This window comes from Zeugodacus cucurbitae, chromosome 2, assembly GCF_028554725.1.
Source record: "Zeugodacus cucurbitae isolate PBARC_wt_2022May chromosome 2, idZeuCucr1.2, whole genome shotgun sequence".
Classification (NCBI taxonomy): Eukaryota; Metazoa; Arthropoda; class Insecta; order Diptera; family Tephritidae; genus Zeugodacus; species Zeugodacus cucurbitae.
The window spans coordinates 5,877,238-5,903,103 of NC_071667.1; the positions used below are offsets into that span (position 1 = coordinate 5,877,238).

General features: G+C 35.5%; 1 protein-coding gene across 1 annotated transcript; it reads left to right on the forward strand.

Moving 5' to 3' along the window:
• Nucleotides 1–41: 41 nt before the first annotated feature.
• On the forward strand, nucleotides 42–25,247 carry LOC105214110 (protein split ends). Its single transcript, XM_011187334.3, has 6 exons — nucleotides 42–1,033; nucleotides 6,356–8,902; nucleotides 10,686–14,700; nucleotides 23,335–23,411; nucleotides 24,886–25,014; nucleotides 25,085–25,247. The coding sequence occupies exons 1-6, from the start codon at nucleotides 623–625 to the stop codon at nucleotides 25,244–25,246; spliced, it is 7,341 nt and encodes a 2,446-aa protein (XP_011185636.1). The 5' UTR covers nucleotides 42–622; the 3' UTR covers nucleotide 25,247.
• The last annotated feature ends 619 nt before the right edge of the window (nucleotides 25,248–25,866 follow it).

The following is a 25,866-nucleotide window of genomic DNA, read 5'->3' on the forward strand; positions in this document are numbered from 1 at the left end:
ATATTTTCCTATACGTATACGTAAAACTAACCAATACTACAACAATAAATGCACACGCTTACAATTTGCTGCAGAAAAATGAAAATGGCTGAGTTTGTGTGAAAAAACTTTAACGCATTAGAAAAATTTCCATAAATATTTTGGGAAAAACTTGTGCAAAAATATTAAACTATTAAAAAAATTGTTTTACAAGTCCGAATGCACATTGTGAAGTCAAAAAGTGTTGAAATTTGAATATATCACCATAGAAAAAATAGTTTGAAAAAGTGCATATTTTTCTCGCTTAGAACAAGATTAAATTGCAAAGATAGAATTTACGTATACAGAGGCCATAGCCATCAACTGTCAGTGAAAAAAGTATTACTCAATAGAGATTTAATTTATTAATAAAAATATAATTTGAACACATTATCAAAACTGTAATTAAGTTTTGTAATGAAAAATTAAATTTGTGAAAAACTATCAGAGCAGAAAGGGACTCATTTTATAAAGCCCCATTCGTGTAACGTATACACAAGAATAAAAAAACTAAATAAACCGAAAGACAAAGGGCATACCTATGTAGTTTGCTATTTAATATCTATGTACATACCAATTGTATTGTATATTACAATAATTTAGAATGACCGACGATTCTGGTGATAGTGATATTGACCCACGTCCTTCGTGTAGCCAAAATCGACGTAGTACTCGAGGAAATACCAACCATGGTGGTGGTAATTGTACTGAAAGTAGGAAGGGAAAAAAACGTCGCATCGTCATGCGCATCGAATTTGATGACAGTGGCGAAGATAGTTCTTCGGCTTCAGAAGTGTCGGGCGAAGATGGACAAGCAGTAAGCGGTAACAATAAAGCTATACCGCGAAGAACTCGTCAAAATAGTAGAGCAATTGGAGTAAAAATACCTACTAAAAATAAAGAGTCCGATGATTCGGAAGATATTCATAGAAATAATTCGCAGCGTCTTCGTAACAGGCGTACAAATATAATTTTGGATGGTAGCGATTCGGATGGGTCTTCAAGTGGTAGTGAGGTAATGGATAATTTTTATTTTTTAGAAAATAAACAAAATATATATGTGTTCTTTTGCATTATCATACATTTACGATCTAAGTAAAAGTTCATATTTTGCTATTGTCTAACCTAAATATTTAAAAATTTTCAAATATATCTGTATATATATACTGCACCTAGGTCAAAAACAAAATTTTGGTATACATATTTATTAGGTGCTAATAAAACTATTAAAATTAGATATGAAGATCAAACATTCATTTAATTTACAGTTTCAAAACAAATACAATCAATAATATATATTTTGAATAAGAGAACTATTTAAGTGTATAATAAAATTTATAAATAATCTATACTTTTAGATATACAAATCAATTTTAATATTACGATATTGTATTTTTTGTTTATTAAACATATGTGATTGGCGTTGAAACAGTTTAGGCGGTTATAACCGCAAACCAAACAGACCCTCGGATGAGAAAAACATAAATAAAGTTTGAAAATAAGAATAACAATAATTCCAGAACTTACCAATGATTGAGAAGAGAGTTTTAAAACATTCTTTGATCCGCGTAACCGATTTGTTTTGAGTATACACCGTTAAACTATTGCCTAAATTGAGTACATAGCTCGTATTTGTAAACCTGTTATTTCAATGAACAGACCTTTAACTTTATTTTTATTTTTTCACAAGTCATATATTTATTAAATGATTCAAGAAATCAAGATTAAACGTAAACATTTTATCCAAGTTATAAAATTAATTATATAGTTTGGAGAGTACCTATTTTGTTTTCCATGTTCGCTTTTAGATCTTATAAAAAGATAAAAATTTTATATCTCAAAAAATACTTTCCTGAAAGATTTATACAGACTAGGGCTCTTGAAATTATTTAAATAACCTGAAAACCGATTATTCGAATATCTGGTTTGTAACCGTTCGTATGAATATTAAACGATTAATACTATTCGAATAGCTGCTCCCCTGCTCTCTAAGTAAATGAATAAACTTGTACAATTCGAATAGTTGACAATGAAAGGTTAACCGGATAGTCGGAAATGAGCGGTGAATCGAATAGTCGACGACTTACGACTATCCGGATACTGCAAACCTCATATTATTATTCGAAAAATGCTCTATTCGGTTAATTCGTTTAGTCGAATACCAAGAGCTCTAATACAGACATTATATAAATAATGGTATGAGAAAAGTCGAACAATCTCTTTCACAATCGTATAAATTTTACATAAATTGCGTCGGGATTTTTGGAAATATAGATGCTTCATTCTTTGACTTTTGTAAAATCTGTCCTATAAAATTATATACACCATTTAAATAAGAGGATAAGGTGAAATATTATTATTATTTTTGATTTTTTGTTATTTAGATCCTATAATTAATAATAAGATTTTCATTAAGATTAATTTAGAGCTTCGAAAACAAATTTAGTCCGAAAGTTGTAAAGTGTAATTAAATTAAATTATAAAAGTTTTATAAACTGTTCAGAGTCGATGCAAATTTGCTAAGTTTTATGTTTCAATTATAAAGCAGTTTCATATATTTTTTACTATCTGCGTACTAGTGCTCCCGATAAAGTACGGAATGTGTGCTAATCAGGTGTAATAAATAATGGGAAAATTTGTCACACCACCTTTTTGTTCCATAATACACTCTAATCTCCAATGAGGCTCTACCAGTAAAATTCCATTAATCGCACAGTTTATTGGAAAAAAGATCGTCTGGTACATATTTTTAGAATAATTTCTTTATTTTATAAACTATGTAACTATTGAGTACTTTTTCTTATGAGATTTTTCAATGCTTCGAGCTTTAACTAAACTAAATCAATAATTTTTCAACATACTAATTGGTTTTTCAACCTTTTGCATATTTAATAAATTTGCAGATATTCATATTTCAAGATTTTGTAATTGAATATATATAAAAGCTCCAACATATTGAACCTGTAGTTTTTCTCCTTCATGCAGCTAATTTCTATATTGGTTCGTCTCTAAAAAATATAAAAATAATAGCGGGATATAATGAAGTTTTAGAAGGACTCTTTCGTGCAATATTCCTATAAGTATATTTTAATCTTAAGTTATCTAGAATTCGCGAGAGTACATAATAAAATGTAGGGAGCAAAGCTTTATACGTACTATTTATAATCACATTATTTAAGCAATTTATGTTATAAAATTTACGAGAGTTTGAAACTAAATGTTATGCATGTAATACATGTCGAAATAAGTGACATAAATTCTGAAACAAAATTATAATAATAACGTAAATTTAACTTTATTATATTTTAGGAAGAATTTTTATCAAAAGCCCAAATATATTGTTCTCCAGTTTTTTTATTTTCCCAACCTGTGATTTGGGATAATATCGGAACGAAGTGGAAGAGCACTTTTCCAAAATACAGAGGTAGTCAAAATTATTTACACATCGAGCGTTTTTTTTTACAAATTTCACACAAAAAGTTTTTGCTTGTTGTCGCAGGATAACAAAATGCTATGTTGTTGTAAATCTTGATCTATTCCTGAGCGAAAGAAGCTAGTTTGACTAGAATAGCTAGAAAAATGCGGAGAAATAAGCAAATGAACTGAAGACTCACAGTAGTCAAAAGTATTTACACACCGCGATTAAGCCTTTATTCTTGGATTTGGTTTAAGCAAGATTAGTGATTGGCTTCTATTGCATTCTTACCTAACTAAGCCTTAAAATATAAAACTTGGTAAATAAAATGAGAAACCAAAGAAATTAACGATTATAACTAGATCGGAGACTGTTACTAAGTTTAAGATTTGTGTTTTGGCTTCGGAGTTAGTAAAACTTTATAGAATTTAAAGGAATACTGTTTATAATGTTATTAAAAAGAAGGAGACGAATAATTTCAAGGATTCTTTAAAGAGAACTGGGCAGAAACCTGTGATATCTCCAAGATAATGTAGAAGATTAGGAGGAACTGTCATACAAAATCCCACAATTAATCCTCTTAATATTGCAGCACCATCGAATTAGCATATTGCATGAACAGTTGATGATGCTACACTGCTCATGAACATGAATATCTGCGTTGTGCATAAAGTGGTCAATATTTCCGAGACTATAAAAAGCGATTTGTCTCTCATTTGCCTAAATTAGCTTACTAAAGCCTGGCGTGGTCAGATTATGCTGAATTTTTGTTCCAGACTTGTTTAGTAAAACCTTTGTGCATTTTCGACGTGAGAATAATAAGTATGCAGTTCAGGCGCTAAACACCGCTAGTCGGAGGTGGCAGGATAATTTTTGGTGAAGTTTTCCTTACTTCAGATTTGGAGATTTGGTACTAATTTCTGGGTACTAAATCAATCCGGATATGCAATAATTCACATGACGTTTTACAGGTCAATCGGCCTTTTGCAGCTATTGACAGTGCTCCATATCATGAAGGATAGTTACCTACAAAACTTTTAAATGAAGCAAATCAAGTTGACCTGCGCAGAAAACAGACCTAAACTTTATTGAAAAAATTAGGGCTTTCGTTAAATATCAGTGGACAATTGATATAATAACCGAAATTACCGACATTTGACCTAAATTAACAGTTAACTTATCGCACAATTGTGTTGAATCAATTCGAACCAAATAGCAGGGTATTTTTGAGGCCAAAAGCGATATAACCAATTATGAATTTATCACCTTAGAATAGTAACTTTGACAGAACATTAAAATTAATTCATTAAGAACAAGTCGTGTGTAAATACTTTTGACTACTGCAGGTCTCCAGTTCATTTGAGTATTTCTTCGACATATTTCTAGGTATTCTACCCAAACTAACTTCATTCGCTCAGGAATATCTCAAGGTTTACAACAACATATCATTTTGTTACCCTGCGACAACAACAACAACAAACAAAAGCTTTTTGTGTGAAATTTGTAAAAAAAAAAACGTTCGATGTGTAAATAATTTTGACTAACTCTGTATTTAGCATTTTAAAAACTTTATTAAAAAAAAATAATAAAATTATTTACATGTGTTATTTGAAGTTTTTTTCACAATGGGCCTCTGTCATCCACTTTACCTTTTCACTTGCAGTTTTATCACAGAGTACATTAGATATATTATTTTTTTATAGGAATAGTAATTGGTATAAAAACAAAAATTATATGACAAAAAATGTATTCGAAATGTGTAACAGATATCTTAGAAGAGAAAAGAAATAAGATTATATTGCCAAAGCCGAATCTTTAAAAAAGTTTCCTAGTAAAATAAATCCATAAACGGCAAATAAGCTTATTTTTTTCTTATCATATTACAAGTACGATATTTGTTGTTAAAATTTGATATGATTTAAAAAATAATGTATGACCACCATTAATATATAGCATATAACATCAATTTACGACAAATATTTCATGCATTATATCTGCTTCGTAATTTCGAAATTTTGTATTTTTCAATATATTTTCGGATACAAATTTTTATGGGATTGAGGACGAATATTTGAGCAGTATATCTACCACAGTCACATGTAAATCATAATCGAGTGGAATATTCCACTTTTTCCTCTTAAGCATCAGTAAGAAGTGAAAAGTCCATTAATCAATTAATCCTTTCATGCCCAATGTTGCCTGTAGGCTGTGCACATATTCATTCAGTAGTCGTTCTCCGCTGAGTGAAATTGTCAAAATAGGTTTCTCGAAAAAAATATATACTGAAGTGGTTATATAAAAAGTATTCAAACACATAAAAATAATTGTTTTATTTTAAAACAGGGTGAACTATACAAATAAGTAAAGATAAGAGAGTTATTTAAAAAAAATCCATGAGAAAAGTGTTTAGTTTATTTATAATAATTTAATTTGTGCCTACAAGCAACATCCTGTAACTAATGAACCAGGATACATAGGACATTGAAATTTCTATCACTTCATATTTGAGTTAAGATTAATATATATCTGTCCTAAAAAAATGTTAGCTCCGCCCATTTTAATTCGGGCATAAGAGGGTTAAGCCCATTTAGTTAGTGGGCATGAAATACATTGACAGAACATTATGTTCTGGAATAAAATTTGAATCTGTATTTTTCAGAATAAAAATGCGCATAGTCTCGAAATTACATATTTGCTAAGTTCTCGCTGTGAAAATACCAATATAATTAATATAGTATGTTTGAGTATATAAAATTGTATTATATTAAATATTTGAACTATGTATATACAACGTACTAGAAATGACAAAGCGTTTAATACAAGAGTGTTAGTATATATTCATATTTAAATATCTGCATAGTTCTAAATAAAGGTGAATTGTCGAAGGTGAACCTAATGGTATGTTATTCTTCTACTTCACAGATAAACCGTTCGGTAAAAACACGTGTAACGAAATCGTCGAAAAAAATTATCATCTCCGAAGATGAACAAATGCATTCGTCGAATGAAGTGGATAAAGACAGCAAAAAACAAACCGAGGTAGCCACCGAGGCTGGTTTCAATTCGGACAGTAGCAGCAATGAATTGCTAGAGAAATGTCCAATTTGTCTCTTAACTTTTCGACAACAAGAAATCGGTTCGCCGGTAACATGTGCACACAATTTTTGCGCCAGCTGTATTGAGGCTTGGTCGAAGAATGTGCAAACTTGTCCAATCGATCGTATCGAATTCGATCGTATTATCGTGCGGGATAATTTTGAAAATCGTAGAATCGTGCGCGAGATTAACGTAGATCCCAATAAGATTAGTAAAGAACTGGTGTTGGATGATGAGGCGGATGGCGACGATGAAGATGTGACTTATTGTGAGGTCTGCAATAGTCCAGAACGAGAAGATGTAATGCTGTTGTGCGATGAGTGCAATCAAGGTTATCATATGGATTGTCTCACACCACGCCTAACGCAAATTCCGGAAGGTTCATGGTATTGCGACAACTGTTTTGATCCCATGACGGATAGTGACAACGTGTCAGAGGATTTAAATATGCTTTACGAAGATATACGCGACATGGGCATACCGCAAGCGGCACTACGCGTAACTGAATTGCAGCAGCCACGCATTTTGCGGACGCGTCAAAATGAACGTATACGAGCGGCAGTTCTACGCACAACACGCAGTCGCGCACGCATCGAAACGACCACAACGACAACAACAAGCGCCGGAACTGGTCGCGGTCGTGGAAGGCCCCGAAACAGCACGACCACCACCACTACGACCACAACCACTCGCACCACAAGACCATCGACAATACGTCGTAAGCCTAGCAGGCGTCGTCGTCGCCGCACGCGCAAGCGTACATATGTTGTTGAATATGATTTAAATAATTTTGATGAGAAATTTGCTATTAAAACCACAAAGAAAATTATTAGAAGACGTCGCCGCAAGCGCAGAGCATCAGCGCGCAATTCAGGACGCACCAATACAGGAGAACGCATGACCGCCAGCAAACGCTTGGCAGAGCAGATGGGCGTTAAGAAAGACCCCACATATACTTCCCACCTGTCTGGCACATCAGCGGGACTATCGTTGTTTGGAGGTGCCAATGATTTGGAGTACTTTTCGGATAGCGATAATGGGGGCATTGAGCATGAGATTCAAGTAGAGACGGGACATGGCACCGCATTGCAAACTTCTATTCGCATATCAAACTTTGGGTCGCAACGAGCACGTAAAGGCATTCTCTTGGGCCGCCTGCAAGGCAATAACAGGAGTAGTGTGCTGCCAGATTTGCCACCACAAACTGCAGCGCCTACAAGTGGCGATCTATTATCGAGCATTATGGATATGCAAGATCGTTGGCATAATGCGGCAAGACACATGGAAAATGTGCACATTAGTGCTGATGGTACTTTGCAACTGCCAAGTGGTGGTATTAGCAATAGTAACGCTATCGAAAGCAACAGTTCCAGTGCCAATGGTGATTCAAATCCGGGACAAACGTCGCGTAATCCAGTAAGTGCCAATGAGCAACAGTCGCATTCACCTATTAACCCACTTGAGGGGGTCACACAAGCGCCGATGTATCCACGTGGTGGCGGAAATCAAAACTTCGGCGGTGGTGGTGGTGGTAACTACAATAATCGATACAGTAACAATCAGAACAATTATCGCGGTAGTGGTGGAGGCGGCCAATATAGACACTCAATGGGTGGTAGTGGTGGAGGCGACGGCAACGATGGCGGTCGTGGAAATTTCAATTTTAACAATCAAAATTTGAGCAATAGCAACAACTCGAATCAGAACCAAAATTTCTCACCATTCTCGATGCGATTCAATCAACGAAATAATCAGCGCAACAATAATCAACGCAACTCTTTGCCATTTATGCATCGAAATGACGACGATCGACAGCAACAACAAAACCAATTACAAAACACACCCAATGAAGGTAATAATCCCTTTAGAAATAGACTCCCACCATCGCAACAGCAGAATATATCAAATGAAAATCCGCTTTTTGGTGATCTACCGCCACCGGTGAGAGGCGCGCCACCACCTGTTGTTGGCCCCGCACCACTAATGTCCGCCGGTCCGTTGGGCATGTCCGGCCCACCACCTGTGTCTGGACTACCGTCAATGGCTGGTCCCCCTCCCATTATGGGACCGTTATCAATGACAGGTCCGCCACCACAAGCAATTTCTATGAGTGGTCCGCCGCCTCCACTAGCAATGCATTCGCCACTGCAAACCATGCGACCGTTGATGTCAGTGCCACCACCGCCTGCGCCGCCACCAGGTGTACCTATGCCTTGGGGCACACCACTATTCCAACAACTAAATAATGATTATGGAAATGACGACGATGACTCCAATTGTCCGAACTGTTCCGTATACTCAGCCGAATCCCAAGAAGTTGCCAAATCAACAGAAATGCATTCACAAACACAGCAGGACAACGAAGCAGCTAAGGTATGAATTTAAAAACAAAAATAAAACAATAAAAATATATTTACTTGTAAAAGCAATGCAATTTTTCGAATATGGCAAACAAATTTCGAAAACACTTAGTGGCTTCTTTACAGCTGGTTCAAATAAGATATTTTGTATGTACTGAAACTGTTATTGTTTTGAAAACTGTGATATAGACACGAACTATTTAAGTTAGTTGGTTTCAGGTACTAAACTACTATTACTCTATAGCAACTTAATTGATTTTACTATTCAGAAAATCAGCATTTTATATCCTATTAAAAATAATTAATTAGATAATTTCAATATGATTTTATTAAAAAAAAATGAGGCATTTAAAAAGTCGTTGATTCTGAACTAATAAAGGGTATTTTGAAAGATAGAATAGTATTAAAAGCACCTAATAGTTTTTACCAATTAAGATTAAGCCCAACAAAGTCCCCATAGTATACAAATTAGGTGAGCCTCCGTCTAACCACATCTTAAGTGTGGAACGAAAATCTCATTAAAAACGGTTAAAAAGGCCTTGGCGGGAATATATGAATAACAACCCAATTTTTACAGTGTGTTGAAAACTGTTATGGATAATAAACTTAATAATTCTGACGTTGCAATACACAAGAAAATTTAAAAACGTTTACACTAAAATACCTAAATATCCTTACCCTTTAATCCTTATATAACAGACTATTGCATTACTTCCGATTTTTGTAAATATCTTACAGTAGCTTCACTTGAAGATCTCCAGTTTTATATCCATTGTAAGCAATATAACCTAACTGCAGCGCTCATCGTAAATATCCTGTAATTAGTTTATATATTTACATATAGTGATCTTAAAATTTTACGATTCTCAATTAATTGTAAATGATTCTCCAAGAACTCATATAGAGTTGAACTTCCATTACTCGAAGTTCTCCATAATTCGAACTCTTGAATTGGCAATAGCAGTAAAATTTCATACAAATTACCTTCCGTAAGTCGGAAGTCTCTCTAACTCGAAGTTTTTTTGTGGATTATGGTGATTCGAGTTAGGGAAGTTCAACTGTATTTTCAATAGCATCGAAGCGGTGTCATCGGAAGGGTTCAGTTCTATTTAAAAGTTTTTTCTTTTAATCGAAGCTTTAATAAAATACATTTTAGGTTATGTTCCGAACGTATATAGTCTCCAACGTTCTTATCATTTGCTATAAATTAGGTAAAAAGCCCGAGTCGAAAATTCAAAAAAAAATGCGTCAGATATATATCCGGGTCTGTTTCGGTTTTGTTGAACCGACTGACGTTCAAACTGTACTTTTTGGTTACATTTATATGATAACGATCAATAAGATATAAGTTTAGTTTTTTACAGTCTAGATTTTTTAAGAATTTTTAAAGAATTCAATCCCAAGGGTAAAAACAAGAAAATTAATTGAGTGATTTTTTATTCTAAACTGTTTGCTGAAAGTTCGAAAGTCTTACTAGTATAGTAATGTATGACTGGCTGTACATGTCCTTTTCTTTATTTTGTCAAGTCAGTGGTATCTTACAAAGGGAAGCACATCGCTGCATGTTATACTGTTATCTACAAATGTTAAAATTTCCCCAGAAAAGAATATTAAAGAATATCGTGTGGAACTAAGTTTTAAACTTTGATAATACTTAGTTTACAATTAAATTGTTCTTAGTTAGGAGCATTCAGATATGTTTAGGTGATCTCATACATGTAGACAACCACAAAATGGTATACTAACCATGATATATCACTTTTCTTTCTCCTATTTCATAAAATATCGATTCTCAGGAAGACGATGAAAATGAAGATTTAGTACAATTAGATGATGATGATGAAATACCAATGCCACCAGAAACTAATCCAAATGAATCAACTACCGTGAAAGATTCTGACTTGTATGAGCCAGAAAATCCTACAGAAGAAAATGAGGATGATGACAATGACGATGATGGTACCAACGAAGAGCTTAAAAACACAGAAAACAGTGAAATCAATGAAAATGATGGAATTGAAAAGGCAGATAGGCACGACCAGAATGTGGAAGAAATTGCTTCTCCACGCCCTAGTCAGCCTGATAGCACAGATCATGGCGACTCACAATATGATCCAGAACATGAAATTATATCCAACGAGGGTTCTAATATGGCGGTGGATAATAAAAAGGAAAATTCGGTTGATTGTAGTAAAAGTAATAATGAGCCAATTGATATGGAGCAGAAAGCTGGTGAAAGGCAATGCTCTCACTCACGTACGCCTAGCCCAACACCTTCCGAGACGAAATTACCCGAAAGTGATGTGGGTATTGCGAATAAGAAAGGCGTATTAGAATTATACGATGACAGTGATTGGGAAGAACTAGATATTGATAAACCAAAGGAGTATGAGAAAGCAGCAAAAGTGTCAGATAAATCAGACATAGAAGATGGTCCGTATGAAGGCGAAGAAGATAAAGTTAAAGAACGCAGTAAAAGGAATAAGAGTAAGGGTAAAGAAATAGATGATAAAAACGAAGGCGACCTTGATCGTTCTTACACACCATGTCTGGATGAGAATAATGATCCAGAAGAAAGTCAAGAAAATGGACAAATAGATGAGGTGGGCACAAAATCGCTAAATAACTCCAAGGATTCTAATGCGCAGACCGCAGAAGGCGGTAAAACGCCCGAGGTAGTTGCTAGTGCAACTGCCAATATTGAAACCGAACTAATCTCTGACGACGAGGACAATGCACGCGGCTCGAAAAAGCGAAGAAATAGCAAGAAGCGCGATAAACGTGACAAAAAAGTTGAGACATTCAAGAAAGTGAGCAATAAACAAAAGGTACGCAATTACCGCACCGATAAGCAACAAGTAGGTAAATATAAAGATCGACATCACTCGTCAAGATCACGTTCTCGTACTCGATCTATCTCAAGAAGTCGCTCTCGTACGCGGAGTCGCAGCCGCATACGTAGTCATTCACGATCCCCACGTACTGCCGTAAGTCGATCGCGTTCACCCCACTCAGGTAGATCGCGTTCACGGTCACCACGAGGTCGTGGGCGTAGGCGTTCACGCTCCCGTTCATTACGTTCACGCAGCCGATCCAATAACAAGGAGAACAATTGGCGCCAAGGTAGTCGTTATAATAATAGCCAAAATAAATTTCAAGATCGAAATAAACAACAGAATCAATATCGTCCGAAACGTAGAGAAATTCCCCGTTATAATGTACGTAACGTTGTGGGTATTCAACGTACCTTTAGAGAAGGTAGAGAGGTCAGAGATCGTTACGGACGCGATACGAGTCGTCAATTGCGTAATGTTAGCAGATCACCGAGTCCGCGAACTCGTAGATTAAGTGGTAGGTCAATCTCTAGATCACGCTCACGTGGACGATCAGTTTCACCACGCCGAAATCGACGTGGTAGTTTTAGCATATCACCAAGCCCACAACAAATGATGCGTCGCCAGTCGACCTCTCCCAGACAACGTTACCGTTCACCCCGTCGAAACTCTTTCTCACCACGCAGAATTACTCCAATGCGTGCACATTCACGAAGTCCACTGCGCATGCGTTCACGATCGCTTACGCCGCAACGCATGGGCGGTAGAAAGGTTATAAGGCGAGTACGTGATGGTTCACCACTGGCTCAATCAGCCATCTCCCGTTCACCATCTCCATTACATTCACTATCTGCATCACCCAGATATACACCACGGTTGCATAGAAGCCACTCAAAAACACCGAGTTTACGCGCAATTAAGGGTAAAAAGAAGAAGATTAAAGACAAGGGTAAGAAGAAGAAAAAGAAGCGTCTGCCAAGCATTAGTCCCGAGACCAACTTACGTATTTCACGTCAACGTGATGCATTCGAAGTTGATCGGCCGCCAAAGAAAAAACGTCATCATTCACCAAAGCAAAAGTCATCATTGGATGAACCCACGTGGTCGCCTTCACCCAGTCCGGCGCCGTTACTCGACTACGAACGCGACAACAATGTATCATGGACGCCGCCATTGGTTTCGCCACGTCTTGTTCACGAAATGCATGGCATCTATGAGCCAGAAGAACATCGCAGCAATTCTCGATCCAGTAAACGTGACAAGCGAACAAAACGTATTAAAAAGAAGAAGAAGGGTGAGAAACGGCGTGAAGTGCGCAAAGATAAGCGACGCACACGACGAACCCAAACACCAGAACCAGTACCATCGAAGGAGGTTTTTGCCTCTGGCAACAATATTCTCGTAAGCGTAAGTTTTAATAAAGATGGAGTTGGAAATCAGCCGCCATCGCAGACTACAGTTGTTACATTGCCGGCGACGCGAGAAGATTTACACACCATTCGACGAAATTCTATTGATTGCCTGACGAACTCGAATGCTGCTAGTAAAAAGAAGAAGAAGCGTAAGAAGCTCGATGCAAAGCCTGTCGCTATTATCGATCTGGAGCGGTCACCGTTCCAAGTGCATCAGGAACCGGCTGATGTTATTGTGCTTACCGACAGCGAGGAGGGTGTCGGCGGACGTGATAGTGAGCACGAGCATGGGCACGAACATGAACACGATCGGCGACGCGAAAATCATCGCGAGCGCCGCCGTAGCCAATCAATTGCCGAAGATATGGAACATCATCGCTCACAAATGAGTAACGGCATACGCACGTCATCGCAGTTGGACAAAACTCCGCCATTGGAACGAGAACGGCTTGATACCATATTGGAGGAATCCTACGATTTGCCACAGACAGGACCAAAGACACCACCTGAACCTCCAACTGTTAAATTCAACATAGCCTCTAAAAAGCAAACTAAAGTACGTAATAATCCTCTACATGATGAAGCGGAACTAAATTCGGAATCGGAAATGGCTGAAGTACGTGAACCGGACACTCATCGTTCGGAGCTGGAACAAATGCATGTACAAAGTAGTCAAAAAATAGGTCCGAATACACCACCTGAGTCTGGTCCTTGCTCACCAGATGCTTACGATCCCTTCGATCCTACGAAATCGCCATCTATGTCACCACGCTCGCCATCTCCCGCACCTTTGAACAGCTCGCAAGCTTCAATTGGCATGGATAGCAGCGTTGAAGTGGTATCCTCGCAAAAGCACCTTGCCGACGAACGGCTAACAAACGAGCGTACGGCTTCTCAAATTTCTGGCGCCAGCGGTGGGATGACTGCCCAAGGTTCCACACTTAATCCCGTTGAACTAGTAATGAAGCTAATGAATACAAAACAGAATAGCTCACAGGACCTGAACAAGTCGAATGACTCACAATACAACACTGCGACACACATGCACGGCACTGGCATGGGCAATCCGCACGATGACAAGATCGATGAGGCGATGGGCCTTACTGTGATATCAAATGTGCTGTTGTCAAACGGCAGTGCACAAGGCGGCTCACAACACATACCAGTAATTTCAAGTCCCACTCCAATGATCAAGAGTAATCAAATATCAAAATTACCACTACCCAAAGTGGGCAGCAGTGTGGGTAGTAGCAGCGGCGCTGGCATGACATCGTCGAATTCGAATGCACGGAATGGCGGCTTGGATGAGCCGGTAAATCTTACTGAAATGGAAAGTCCCTATTCGCCCGGTTCCGCCGACTATGAGGATCTCTTCGAACCGCCACCAGACAGTTCGGGCGCTGTACCACGTCGCTCTAAGCGTGGTGCGAATAATGCGAATGCCATGGGAAAAGTAGACGTTTTTGATAATTTATTTGGCAGCACCTCACCCGTGGGGCATGCACGTGTGCCGAAGAAATTCAAAGCAATTGTCACTAGTAGCACGAAGAAAGCTAAAATTAAAGGTGGGTTCCCAATAATACCTAGTACATACTATATATCATCCCGTGCGCAAAACACTACACAATCGCAGCGTGTGAATGTTTGCGTTTCGGTGGATATGAACATCAATCCGGGTTTCTTTTAGTTTTCCTTAACAGTTAGTTCTTGTTTGCATACGTATGCAAACGGAGACGTGAAACAGTTCTTGGGAAGTGTATTCTTTTGTGATTCCTTATGAATATACATACATACATATGAACACATACATAAACGTATATTTCTAAAAATTTCTTAGTGTCAGCAAAGCAAAGTAAAAGCTTCATCATTTGTTTGGTAAGTGAAGGACTACATTTTATTAATACAGTAGAGTCGTGTTGTTGTAATTGAATGATTCATTTGGCGACCGCCAAAAAGTTAAAGCAGTGATAAAAATGATAAAGTTAAAAAAATGATAAATTATTAAACATTTACATTGATGCGAAAAAATCGAAATTACACTAAAAAATATATATTACGATGTCCAGTTAAATTGATTTGCAATGATTAAAAGTCTAAACAATTTATAACAGTTTCTTAAATATCAAGTTATTTGTTTATTAAATTCCCCGAATTTATATATGTATTGTAATTACAAAATATTTTGATTTATTATTCTATTGTCTATTTAAGGTATGTTTTAGATATACATACATAGTATACGAGTGTGTTCAAAAAATAACGGGAATTGTAAAATTTCACGTGCTTGAAGAGAGCAATTCTCACTTTTTTTATAATGTTGATATATATGTCCCTTTTGTATAGGGTGATCCATTTCGAGGTTTCCTACTTTTACTACAGAAAATTCAAATTTAATGGGGAATGTTTATTCTCATTCTAAAGAACATTCTTTGGCATTTAATTTTTAAATATTTAAAGATGAAAGATATCTTTCCAATTGGCGGCGTCTATGCCTCAGATGATGCATCCGGGGAGTCCAATGACTCGTTCGAGCATTTCAACTGGTAACTGACGAACGACCCGATTGGTTTTTTGCTCCAAGGCCTGAATGGAAGCGGGATTGTCCGCATAGACTTTAGAATTTACATATCCTCACAGGATAAAGTCTAACGATGTGGCATCACACGATCTTGGTGAGCAATCGACCGGCCCAAAAAGTGAAATTATGTGCTCACAGAAGTGTTCTCTCAATAAATCCACTGATTGATGCGATGTGTGAGAAGTTTTGCCGTCTTGTTGAAACCAAATGTCGACGAGATCACGAGCTTCAATTTCAGGCAACAAATAGTCGGTTATAATGGACGGTTACGTTCTCACCATCGGCATCATTTTAGAAGAAATATGGACCGATAATTCCACCAAACAGTTGTTTTTTGAATGAAATGATAGCTCTTGAATCTCTTAAGGTTGCTCTTCGTCTCAAATACGGAACTTTTCAAGAGCGCATAAAGCTAAGCGATGTCGCTTAGGAAGGTCGAGTTCTTGCTTCAGTTATTGCACAAGTTTAATTTTGTACGCTTTCAATTTAAAATCTCGACTCGACACTTCGCGGTCTTTGTGTACACTCTCAGCTAAGGCTTTCTTAACTTATAACTAAACGTGGTCTATTCGATCGAACATTATCCAATAATGAATGCTTGGTCTCAATATGGGTGAGAATACTACGCTCAGTAGGCCGATTAGGTTGACCATAATTTGAGAGAAGCGCGCGAAACACCGTGAATTTTCTTAATAAATACTAACAATTTGTAAATGCTATTCAGGCATGAGTCTTTCCATGATGAAATGCCAACCAATACTGACCAAGAATAACAGCATAACTTGACACGACTCTCTGCTCAAAAGCTCAAAAAAATGGGCTATTGTATCTCTACTTGGATCACCCGATACTAAATGTTTATCAGATGTAACGAAGTCGGTGTGACTTTTTCCTGTTTCCAAAAATAAAGATAGCATTAAAAGGCCGTCGCCAAAGGCTATCTAAAAACCCGAGTTTAAGCAGTGTTTCGACAATTGAATGAAGCGCTGGCCTAAGTACATTTCAAATACATTAATGTAGACAAATGAAAAACTATTGTAAAATAATCGAAAATTGCCGTTAATTTTTAACACACCTCTAGCTTAGATCACCTAAACAAAATATGTGGACTTTTACTGAAGTGTAACTTTACGATCTTAGCAATATCTATACGACAAAAAACATTATTATTTCACGATTCTATTTCTATACTATTTTCGGCATAAATATTTGACAATACTTTTGCCATAATGCGCAACAAGCGGCTAAAGCGTGCTTACTACTACTACGTCGCTTAATTTTTCCTGCCACATATTGTCACATGACGACTTCCGGTAAAACACCAAAATATTAATGACAAATATATTGTTGAATTGTTTCAATATCTCTTAAAATATCAGCATAATCTATTCCGCAGTGACCATGACACAAGAACACACATGCACGTTAAATAGTTTTTGTCTTGCACAAAAACCTACCGAACGAAATCTCGTTCTCTTTTACTGACCCTGTTGAGAAGACTGCCTAAATATGGAAGAACTAATATGTTCAAAAGCCCAACGATTTTGTTATAATTACGTTTTTGTGCGTTTACCCCATCAGAACAATTTTATACACTCAACCTGTTTAATAATTTTGTTTACTTAACACTTGTGTGTAATATTCGGAACGAATTTTCTCCATGAGTAGTCCACTGTTTGATGTCCCTTTGTCTCTGGTGTGTACCAGTGGACGGTTAGTTGCCAGACAGTAAACCCCACGAAGGAACTCCTACGGCTTGCGTTTAAACACCTTCAAAGGCTGCTGTGAAGTGGTCAATGTTGCATTGGTTATCAGGAGCGAGTAAAAATTCCAGATATCCAATATTGCATGCGTAGTATGAGCCACTGTCTTGTCTACTTGTCTATACGAGATCGTGTATTATTATTCCTCCTCGTTTTAACGGTTGTAGTTGTGCAAGTATTTCAAGAAAATCAAGATACTCTTGAATCGAACGGTTATCCCCCCCAACCAATTGGCATAATTCGAGAAATATAAGGTGCTATAAGTAATACACAACTTTGCTTCCGCCGTTTTCCAATAGATGTCTGTAGGGTCAAGCACTGGTCGATTAAATCGATTTTTTTTTTACTCTCGCAACAAAGTTTTGTTCACATAACGGTTGTTTGTAACACCCAAAACTAAACGAGTTAGATATAGGGTTATATATACCAAAGTGATCAGGGTGAAGAGTGGAGTTCAAATCCGAATGTCTGTCTGTCCGTCGGTCCGTCCGTCCGTCTGTGCAAGCTGTAACTTGAGTAAAAATTAAGATATCTTGGCACACTTATTTCTTGGCACCATAGGAAGGTTGCTTTCGAAAATGAGCAAAATCGGACCACTGCCACGCCCACAAAATGGCGAAAACCGAAAACACATAAAGTGCCATAACTAAGCCATAAATAAAGCTATGGAAATAAAATTTGGTATGAAGGATCGCACTATGAAGGGGCATATTTGGATGTAATTCTTTTGGGGAAGTGGGCGTGGCCCCGCCCCCAAATAGGTTTTTCGTAAATATCTCGTAAACTAATAGAGCTATATAAACCAAACTTTCTGCAGTCGTTTTTTTAGCCACTTCTTAATACAGTCCAAAAATGAAAGAAATCGGATAATAACCACGCCCACCTCCCATACAAAGGTTAGGTTGAAAATTACTAAAAGTGGGTTAACTCACTAACGAAAAACGTCAGAAAAACTAAATTTCAAATAAGAAATGGCAGATGGAGGCTGCACTCAGATTCCTATATACCAAACGCCTACTTCCTATATACCAGAACTTTGAAGACGATCTGAATCGTTTACTTTACAATATATAAAGTAAGTACTAGTAAAGATATCGCTGCAGAACTTTGCACAAATACTATGTTTATAGTGTGGCAGCCCCATTCTAAACATCGCCGAAATCGGACCATAGGTTTTTAAGGCCCCATCTCGACATTTGTGGGAAATTTTGCTTTTCTTTTTTAATTCCAAGAAAAGTGCGTCTGAGGCTCATCGCCATTTGTAACCGTTTTTATACAAAAAAAAACTTAAATTTACAAAAAATCGGCGGAAGCAAAATTGTAGACCAAATATTATTTTTTAACGTATGTTAAATTATGTTATAATATAAGTATACACATATATGTTACAAATTTATTTGAAAGTTAATGAAAAAACAAATTTTAATAGCATCGTACGGCATAAATTGAATCTTGAAAGCATGATTATTTTGACTTAGTCAACTAATTAAGGACACCTCAAGTTTTTGGTTTATATTTTAAAAATTAATACTGCAACATTAAAGATTTATCGTAAACTATTATTTTAAGGTAGTATTTAGTCGGATAATCTATTGATTAGAGGAGCGCAGCTTTGCAGCTTTTGGGCAAACAAACGACCAAACGCTGAAATCACTCAGTTAATGCGTTCTGCCATATTTCCTTGACTTTCTGGAATAATTAGTCAGCATTTTTGTTTATTTTCGCGTCTTTTTTTTTTTATCTGATCCAAACAAGTTATAGGGTTAGGTTAGGGGACTCATCGCTCCGCGGTAGTTGTGTCCAAAATATGAAGGATTTTCCATATGCTCCTTTGAAAATTTACGTTTTTACACGTGCCCCTTTTTTATCCTTCTATGCATCCTCGTTGATTATTTTTGAGAAGAAGACGTCTGAAGGTTTGTGTTCATACTTCGTTAAAGGAAGTTAAATATGGATTCGCATTGCTAATTCTGCAAATTATACAATCGTCTTCCAAAGCAGTTTTTCTCGGCAATGCCTTTCTTATTTTATTGACAGCACTTTCTGTACTATCTTAATGAACCAATCATTGATTTGATCATGAAAGCTATAGCTCGAAACGATTTTTTTCCTTAATGTACTCGTAAATAATAATTTTCCGCATTTTAAAGTTTTGTCATTTTAATTAGAAGAGTTAGGGAATAGAGTAACGATTTACATAGCTTATTGGAAGATTTCAGTTTCAAAGGCTAAGAATTAAACAAAATACTGTGTGTCCTTAATTATCAGATCAATTCTAATTCAGCAAACTACAGATTTTCAGTCACTCAACCAAATGCCATTTTTGTATGCATTGTTATAATTTCACATTGCAATTCACACGGTTTCGATCTAATAATTTGCAATAGTATATTATGCTCTGCTGAGCCCAAACTTGTTCAGTAATGTTAGCCATTTCATCATGTCGCGTTTCACTTTGGTACAATATTTGGAGGTTGCCCAAACTAATTGCGCAAATTCACGTTCTCCGCTGGCTACTGCTTTAAAAGTATCAGCTATCAGTATGGTTCAACTAAATTTTATTGTCCTTAACAGCCCTAATAGGCAAATACCTCAATCGTCTTTGGGGGTCATACGAGGGCTGCTATACAGTTGATCTCCTTTTTGCACGGTTAACTGGGACAGTAAATTACTCGTGTAAAAAAAACCGTGCAAAAAAAATCAAATTTTTATATAAAACTCACTATTGGGACCAAATTAAGAAAAAAATCGTGCAAAAAATAGAAAACGTGTAAAAAATATCTAATTTTACATGAAAATCTATCTATTCGTACAGAGAATTTTCACTGTTGTTGTTGTTATAGACTTTTCTGGTATTGTATGTATGTACATATTACTGTTAGAAGGAACAAACAACAACTATTCTGGGAATGGTAAAAAAATAATACATTTCAAAGTTTCGTCATTAATCGCTGTGTCTTCTTTTTTCTTACTTCTTCATACAGCTTAATTTTTTTGTTTACGTATTGAAATTGTTGCAACATTTTCACTGGCTTTCGAATCTAAGATTTGTATTTTTTAGTTTAAACCTAGTTTAGAATTTATTAAATTCTATTACAGCAATAGATTTGTGACGTATTGACGTAAGGAATTTTGATTTTATTGCAAAAAAGTATACAATTAAAATAAAAAATCCGTGTAAAAAAAGTAAAACCGTGTAAAAATGGTAACTGGGAAGTGTTCAAAAACACCGTGTAAAAAAAACCGTGCAAAAATAAACCGTGTAAAAAGGAGATCAACTGTATATATTTCTGGCCTAATAATGAAAATAGGAATATTTATCAACGAAAATGGTTTTATTGTTTTTCAAAATATTCTCCATCCAGATTTATACACTTTTGCATGCGCTCAAACCAATTTTCGAAGCACTTTTTTTGAGCGATTGTCAAATTGTGCGGGATCCAACGAGAACAAACCTTTTTTACTGCCAGGTGTTCATGCAATATCGAATGTATGCCGGTGGGAGAAATGCATAGGCATGCCTCTATCTGACGGTCTTGTATTATCAGTTCACAACGGCTGTTTGGACGACCTTCACGGAATTAGTATTTGAGCGAACGTCGGCCACGATTGAATTCGTTGTACCAGTTTTTCACAGTGCTATAGCATGGTGCTTCATAGCCATACAAAGATTTTAGTTCATCGATGATCTCTTATCGCGATAATCCACGTCGAAAGTTGTGTAAAATGATCGCACGAAAATGTTCACGAGTTAATTCCATTTTTTGGCCGAGATACATTTTTTAATTCCCTGTAAATAAAACAATTCACGATTAAATGACAAAACGTTCTGAGTGATGTTATACTAAAAAATGGCAAACTTTCCAATGGAAATGTCAGATTGCACCTGGCAACAATTAGTGTTGCCTAAGCCAGAAATATATATAGCAGCCCTCGTATGATCTTTGCAGAGTTTAGTTAACCGCTTAAAAGTGATTAATTCGATTAGAAGATACTTCTTTTCACCCCCATTCGTCTTAGTTTCAGTTTTATTAAAGACCAACTATTTCCATTCGGATCCTCGATGTGCTCCTTTCGGCTGCACAGATCCACGAATACGTATTAATACAGTTGATCTCCTTTTTGCACGGTTAACTGGGACAGTAAATTACTCGTGTAAAAAAAAACCGTGCAAAAAGATCAAATTTTTATATAAAACTCACTATTGGGACCAATTTAAGAAAAAAATCGTGCAAAAAATAGAAAACGTGTAAAAAAGATCTAATTTTACATGAAAATCTATCTATTCGTACAGTGAGAATTTACACTGTTGTTATTGTTATAGACTTTTCTGGTATTATATGTATGTACATATTACTGTTAGAAGGAACAAACAACAACTATTCTGGGAATGGTAAGAAAATAATACATTTCAAAGTTCCGTCATTAATCGCTGTGTCTTCTTTTTTCTTACTTCTTCATACAGCTTCATTTATTTGTTTACGTATTGAAATTTCACTTTTTTTCACTGGCTTTCGAATCTAAAATTTGTATTTTTTAATTTAAACCAAATTTAGAATTTATTAAATTCTATTAACAGCAATGGATTTGTTACGTATTGAATTTTGATTTTGAGTATGGAATTTTGATTTTATTGCAAAAAAGTATACAATTAAAATAAAAATTCCGTGAAAAAAAGTAAAACCGTGTAAAAAAAAAAACCGTGTAAAAAGGAGATCAACTGTACTGTTTCAAATTGCAAATGAAGTTCTACTTAATTTTTTTTAATGTAAAAGTTCTTGTCGAAGTCCATATCTAATATCGTTCTACTAATTATTTTAATCTGACAAACAACAAGTAGGCTTCAAATCTTTCTAATGCGACATTTATTTTGTTTCCGTGTCTGTTATTGAGGACGACCGTATATTCCTACTTTGGAAATGATCTTATTGTCCATGTGTAGCAGACTATTTATAGAAGTCCGACATCTATCAAGTTTACAGTTTATATGCGTAACAGAGATTATAATACCATTATACTGGTCAAATATTGACAATATTTACGCATTTTAATATAATTTTTGTTTTTGTTGAAGAATGTAATATGTGGAAAACCGCTTTTAAATCCAATACGACGAACCTTACAAGTCCGAATTTTTTGGATTCTTATCGACTTTGATATCTCTCACTTATATTGGCCCATATATTGAGTGGGTAAAAACGACATAACATAAATTTATTTTCTGCAAGAAAGGATCTTAGTTGGATCCAGTGTGAATTAACTAATCCCATAATATGGATTTTTTTTTTTTGATTTTTAATAAATGAAAGTCATTCAACAGTTTATGAGTCTCTGAGTGAGTCCATCCAATTACTGTTTCAATCAGTATTTAAAGTTTTAGAAAGCTGACGAAGGTTACACGTCGAAAACATTACCTTAAATTGATCTTGATCAATATTTAAATTGGCTGCTTGGAAGTTTTCAACTTTTTGAAATCTTGTTGTTGTTTTAAAGATAAAACATTCTCTATGCTTTAATTTATAGTTTTTGTCGAGTTGACAGTCGATGGTTAGACAATCTTACTGCTATAATAGATAATGATCTTTGCTATAATAATTACATATCATATATAGTATTAATTAAGTGTTTAAATTGAGTTCATTTGAACAACAAAAGATTGAAAAAATTGAAATTATAAATATTGAAATCACCTAAAGAATACACGAATCCAACGAATTGCTATTGCACATTCATCATATATGAATTTGAAGTAAAGTGTTGCCATATTTTGAAAAATTGCATTGCCAAAAATATCTCCGAAAAAGAAAATTATTGCAAAACTGTTTTTATATTTATTATTTTATGTAAACTCTTTGCAGTCACTAAAACGGACGATCACGTTAAGGTCTATGACGATGTACCAAACTCAGCCGTTGAATTACAAGTCAAAGATAAGGTAAGAACTTGAAATATATTTATAGATAATAACTCAAGTGGGATTTAAAAGGTGATAGCATTATTGTCTCCAAGATTACTGCTATTCTAAAGATTGTAATACTAAATTGTTGCCCTCAAGCTAATCTTTGTTCTGTTGAACACTCTTTGCCGCTGCGATAATATTTCCATACTTTTTTTTTCCTTTAGTCTCCAAAAATGTTCAAAACAATTACCAATTGTATTGACAGACTTAAAAAACAACTCGCTTGTGATTAATATGTTGTCAGTTTCCAACGGTTACACTTGCGCCGGAAGACAATAACGAGCTCAACCAAAATTGATTTTATGAACAGTAACCTCGCCAGATTTTATAAAACATGACAATTTTAATACCAAATGGGCAAGATCTTTACGGTGTACGGAAGTCGGTTATTTTCATTTTTCTTCTACGGAAACAATGAATGCATCTTTACTTAAATAAAAAGTATAGAGTATTTATACTACACCGGAGAGCGGAGAGTATACCGTTAATATTACCAAATGGTAGTGTTGAATATTTTATTTAAAAATTTTATTCCTTCATTGCGCCTGCGCATAAGAGTCACTTGTTAGCACAACAAAGGATGTCGATAAATTGGGTGGTTACTCAACTTTGTTGTTGGTTCCCCATTGGTCGACCAACGATCGAAGGTCAATCATCCTTATGGCCAATCAACTCTTAAATACCAAATACAACCACACAAGCAAAATTTATGTCATTACCTAGTTAGTGGTCGTACTATATGTGCCTTGTGTTTCTGGGGTCGCTGAATCCGAATCCTAGGTCCATTTAACCCCATCAGATCAAGGTTTTGACATAACCGTTTTTAAAACTTTATCTGATTCGCTTGAAATTCGTTATTCGTGGAGTTTTCGGGGTCGCTGATAACGAATTCGGTGTTGGTTTTTCAAAATTCAAAATGGCGGAACCAATATGGCGGACGCTATTTTGTAAAATTCATCAGAATCGCTTAAAATTCGTTATTCCGGGGTTCTCAGGGTCGATGAATATGAATTTGACATTATTTTTTTTAAGTTAAAAATGACGAACCAATATTGTGGACTTATTTTAAAAATTTGCCATAGTGTAACTGCCATTTTCAATTAAAAAAAACCGACACCGCATACATATCCATATCTTGAGCATATGTCAATTCAAGACTATTATTGTGATTTTTAAATTCAAGTGCATGGTAGGCGAAATATACATATGGGTTAAAGCTTCAGCTATCGACTTCTTATAGTCTTTAAAGTTAACTTAAATATGAATATGTAAATAATAATAAATAATATATTAAAAAAATATATGACTATCGAAAGACAGGGACAAAATGTAGATAACTGCATTCCTAATTATATTTATTGTAGTATTGCATAGTATCCTTAACAGTCTTACGTATAAGTTAAGCAAATATTTACCTCCTTATTTATTCATCTTTTACTTTAAACAATAGTTTTTGCGTAAGTTGAATCGACAGGAGCGTGTCGTTGAAGAAGTTAAATTGGTATTGAAGCCACGTTTCAACAAGAAACAGATCACAAAAGATGACTACAAGGAGATTATGCGGCGTGCTGTGCCAAAGGTTTGTTAAAAATCATGAAAATATAAACTTTTAGCAATTTTCATAATCATAAAATTCTACGCATGCGCAGATTTGTCACAGTCGTTCGGGCGAAATTAATCCTCATAAGATCAAGAATCTAATTGACGCCTATGTGAGGAAATTCCGTGCAAAGCATAAGAAGTTGAATCTACTCAATACCGGTCAGGTCAGCAGTGCGGTGAAGTGTGCTGCCTATTTGAAGAAGCTGTAAAGACAAGCCGCGCCTACATTTGAGCGGGATGTGCTCTCAAAAAACAAAAACGTATTTGTTTAAGTGGGAAGTGGGTATGTACAAGCGAATATTACGCATATTATAAATGTATATCTTTTAATATTTTTTTTTAATTTTTTCACAGTTGAACGAAAAACGAAGCAGCTAATACACACACGTCTTACACACATTCTTTTAGTAAAAAACTCTTGCACACACTCTTGTCTACAAGAGCATGCATATCTACCATGTACGAGTAGGTTTTGGTCGGCGAGCTGCATATTTTTTGTAAAATTCGCAAAAGATCTACGTAGAAAATTTGGAGTTGGGCGTATAGTTAATATAAAAGAAAAAAATATAAAAAAAAAACAAAAAAAATATTTAAGGTTTTAAAAAAAAATTCAATTATAAATGCACTAACAATTTTACACGAACATAATTTGTAAACAATTATAATTATGTTAATTTGATCAATTGATTATTTTCAGCGACGCATGGAATGAAGTTTGCTGCTTATTTATTCGCAAATTATATATTAATATACAGTATATAACATAATTAAACATTTTCCCAATCACAATTTGAAACTAAAAACGAAAAGAAATTTTTTTGAAACACTA

Excerpts from the sequence above, each read along its gene's own strand:
- LOC105214110 (XM_011187334.3), top strand. The coding sequence starts at position 623 with ATGACCGACGATTCTGGTGATAGTGATATTGACCCACGTCCTTCGTGT. Across the intron at positions 1,034-6,355 it reads GGTCTTCAAGTGGTAGTGAG|ATAAACCGTTCGGTAAAAAC; the intron begins GTAATGGATAAT and ends TCTACTTCACAG. Across the intron at positions 23,412-24,885 it reads AATTACAAGTCAAAGATAAG|TTTTTGCGTAAGTTGAATCG; the intron begins GTAAGAACTTGA and ends TTTAAACAATAG.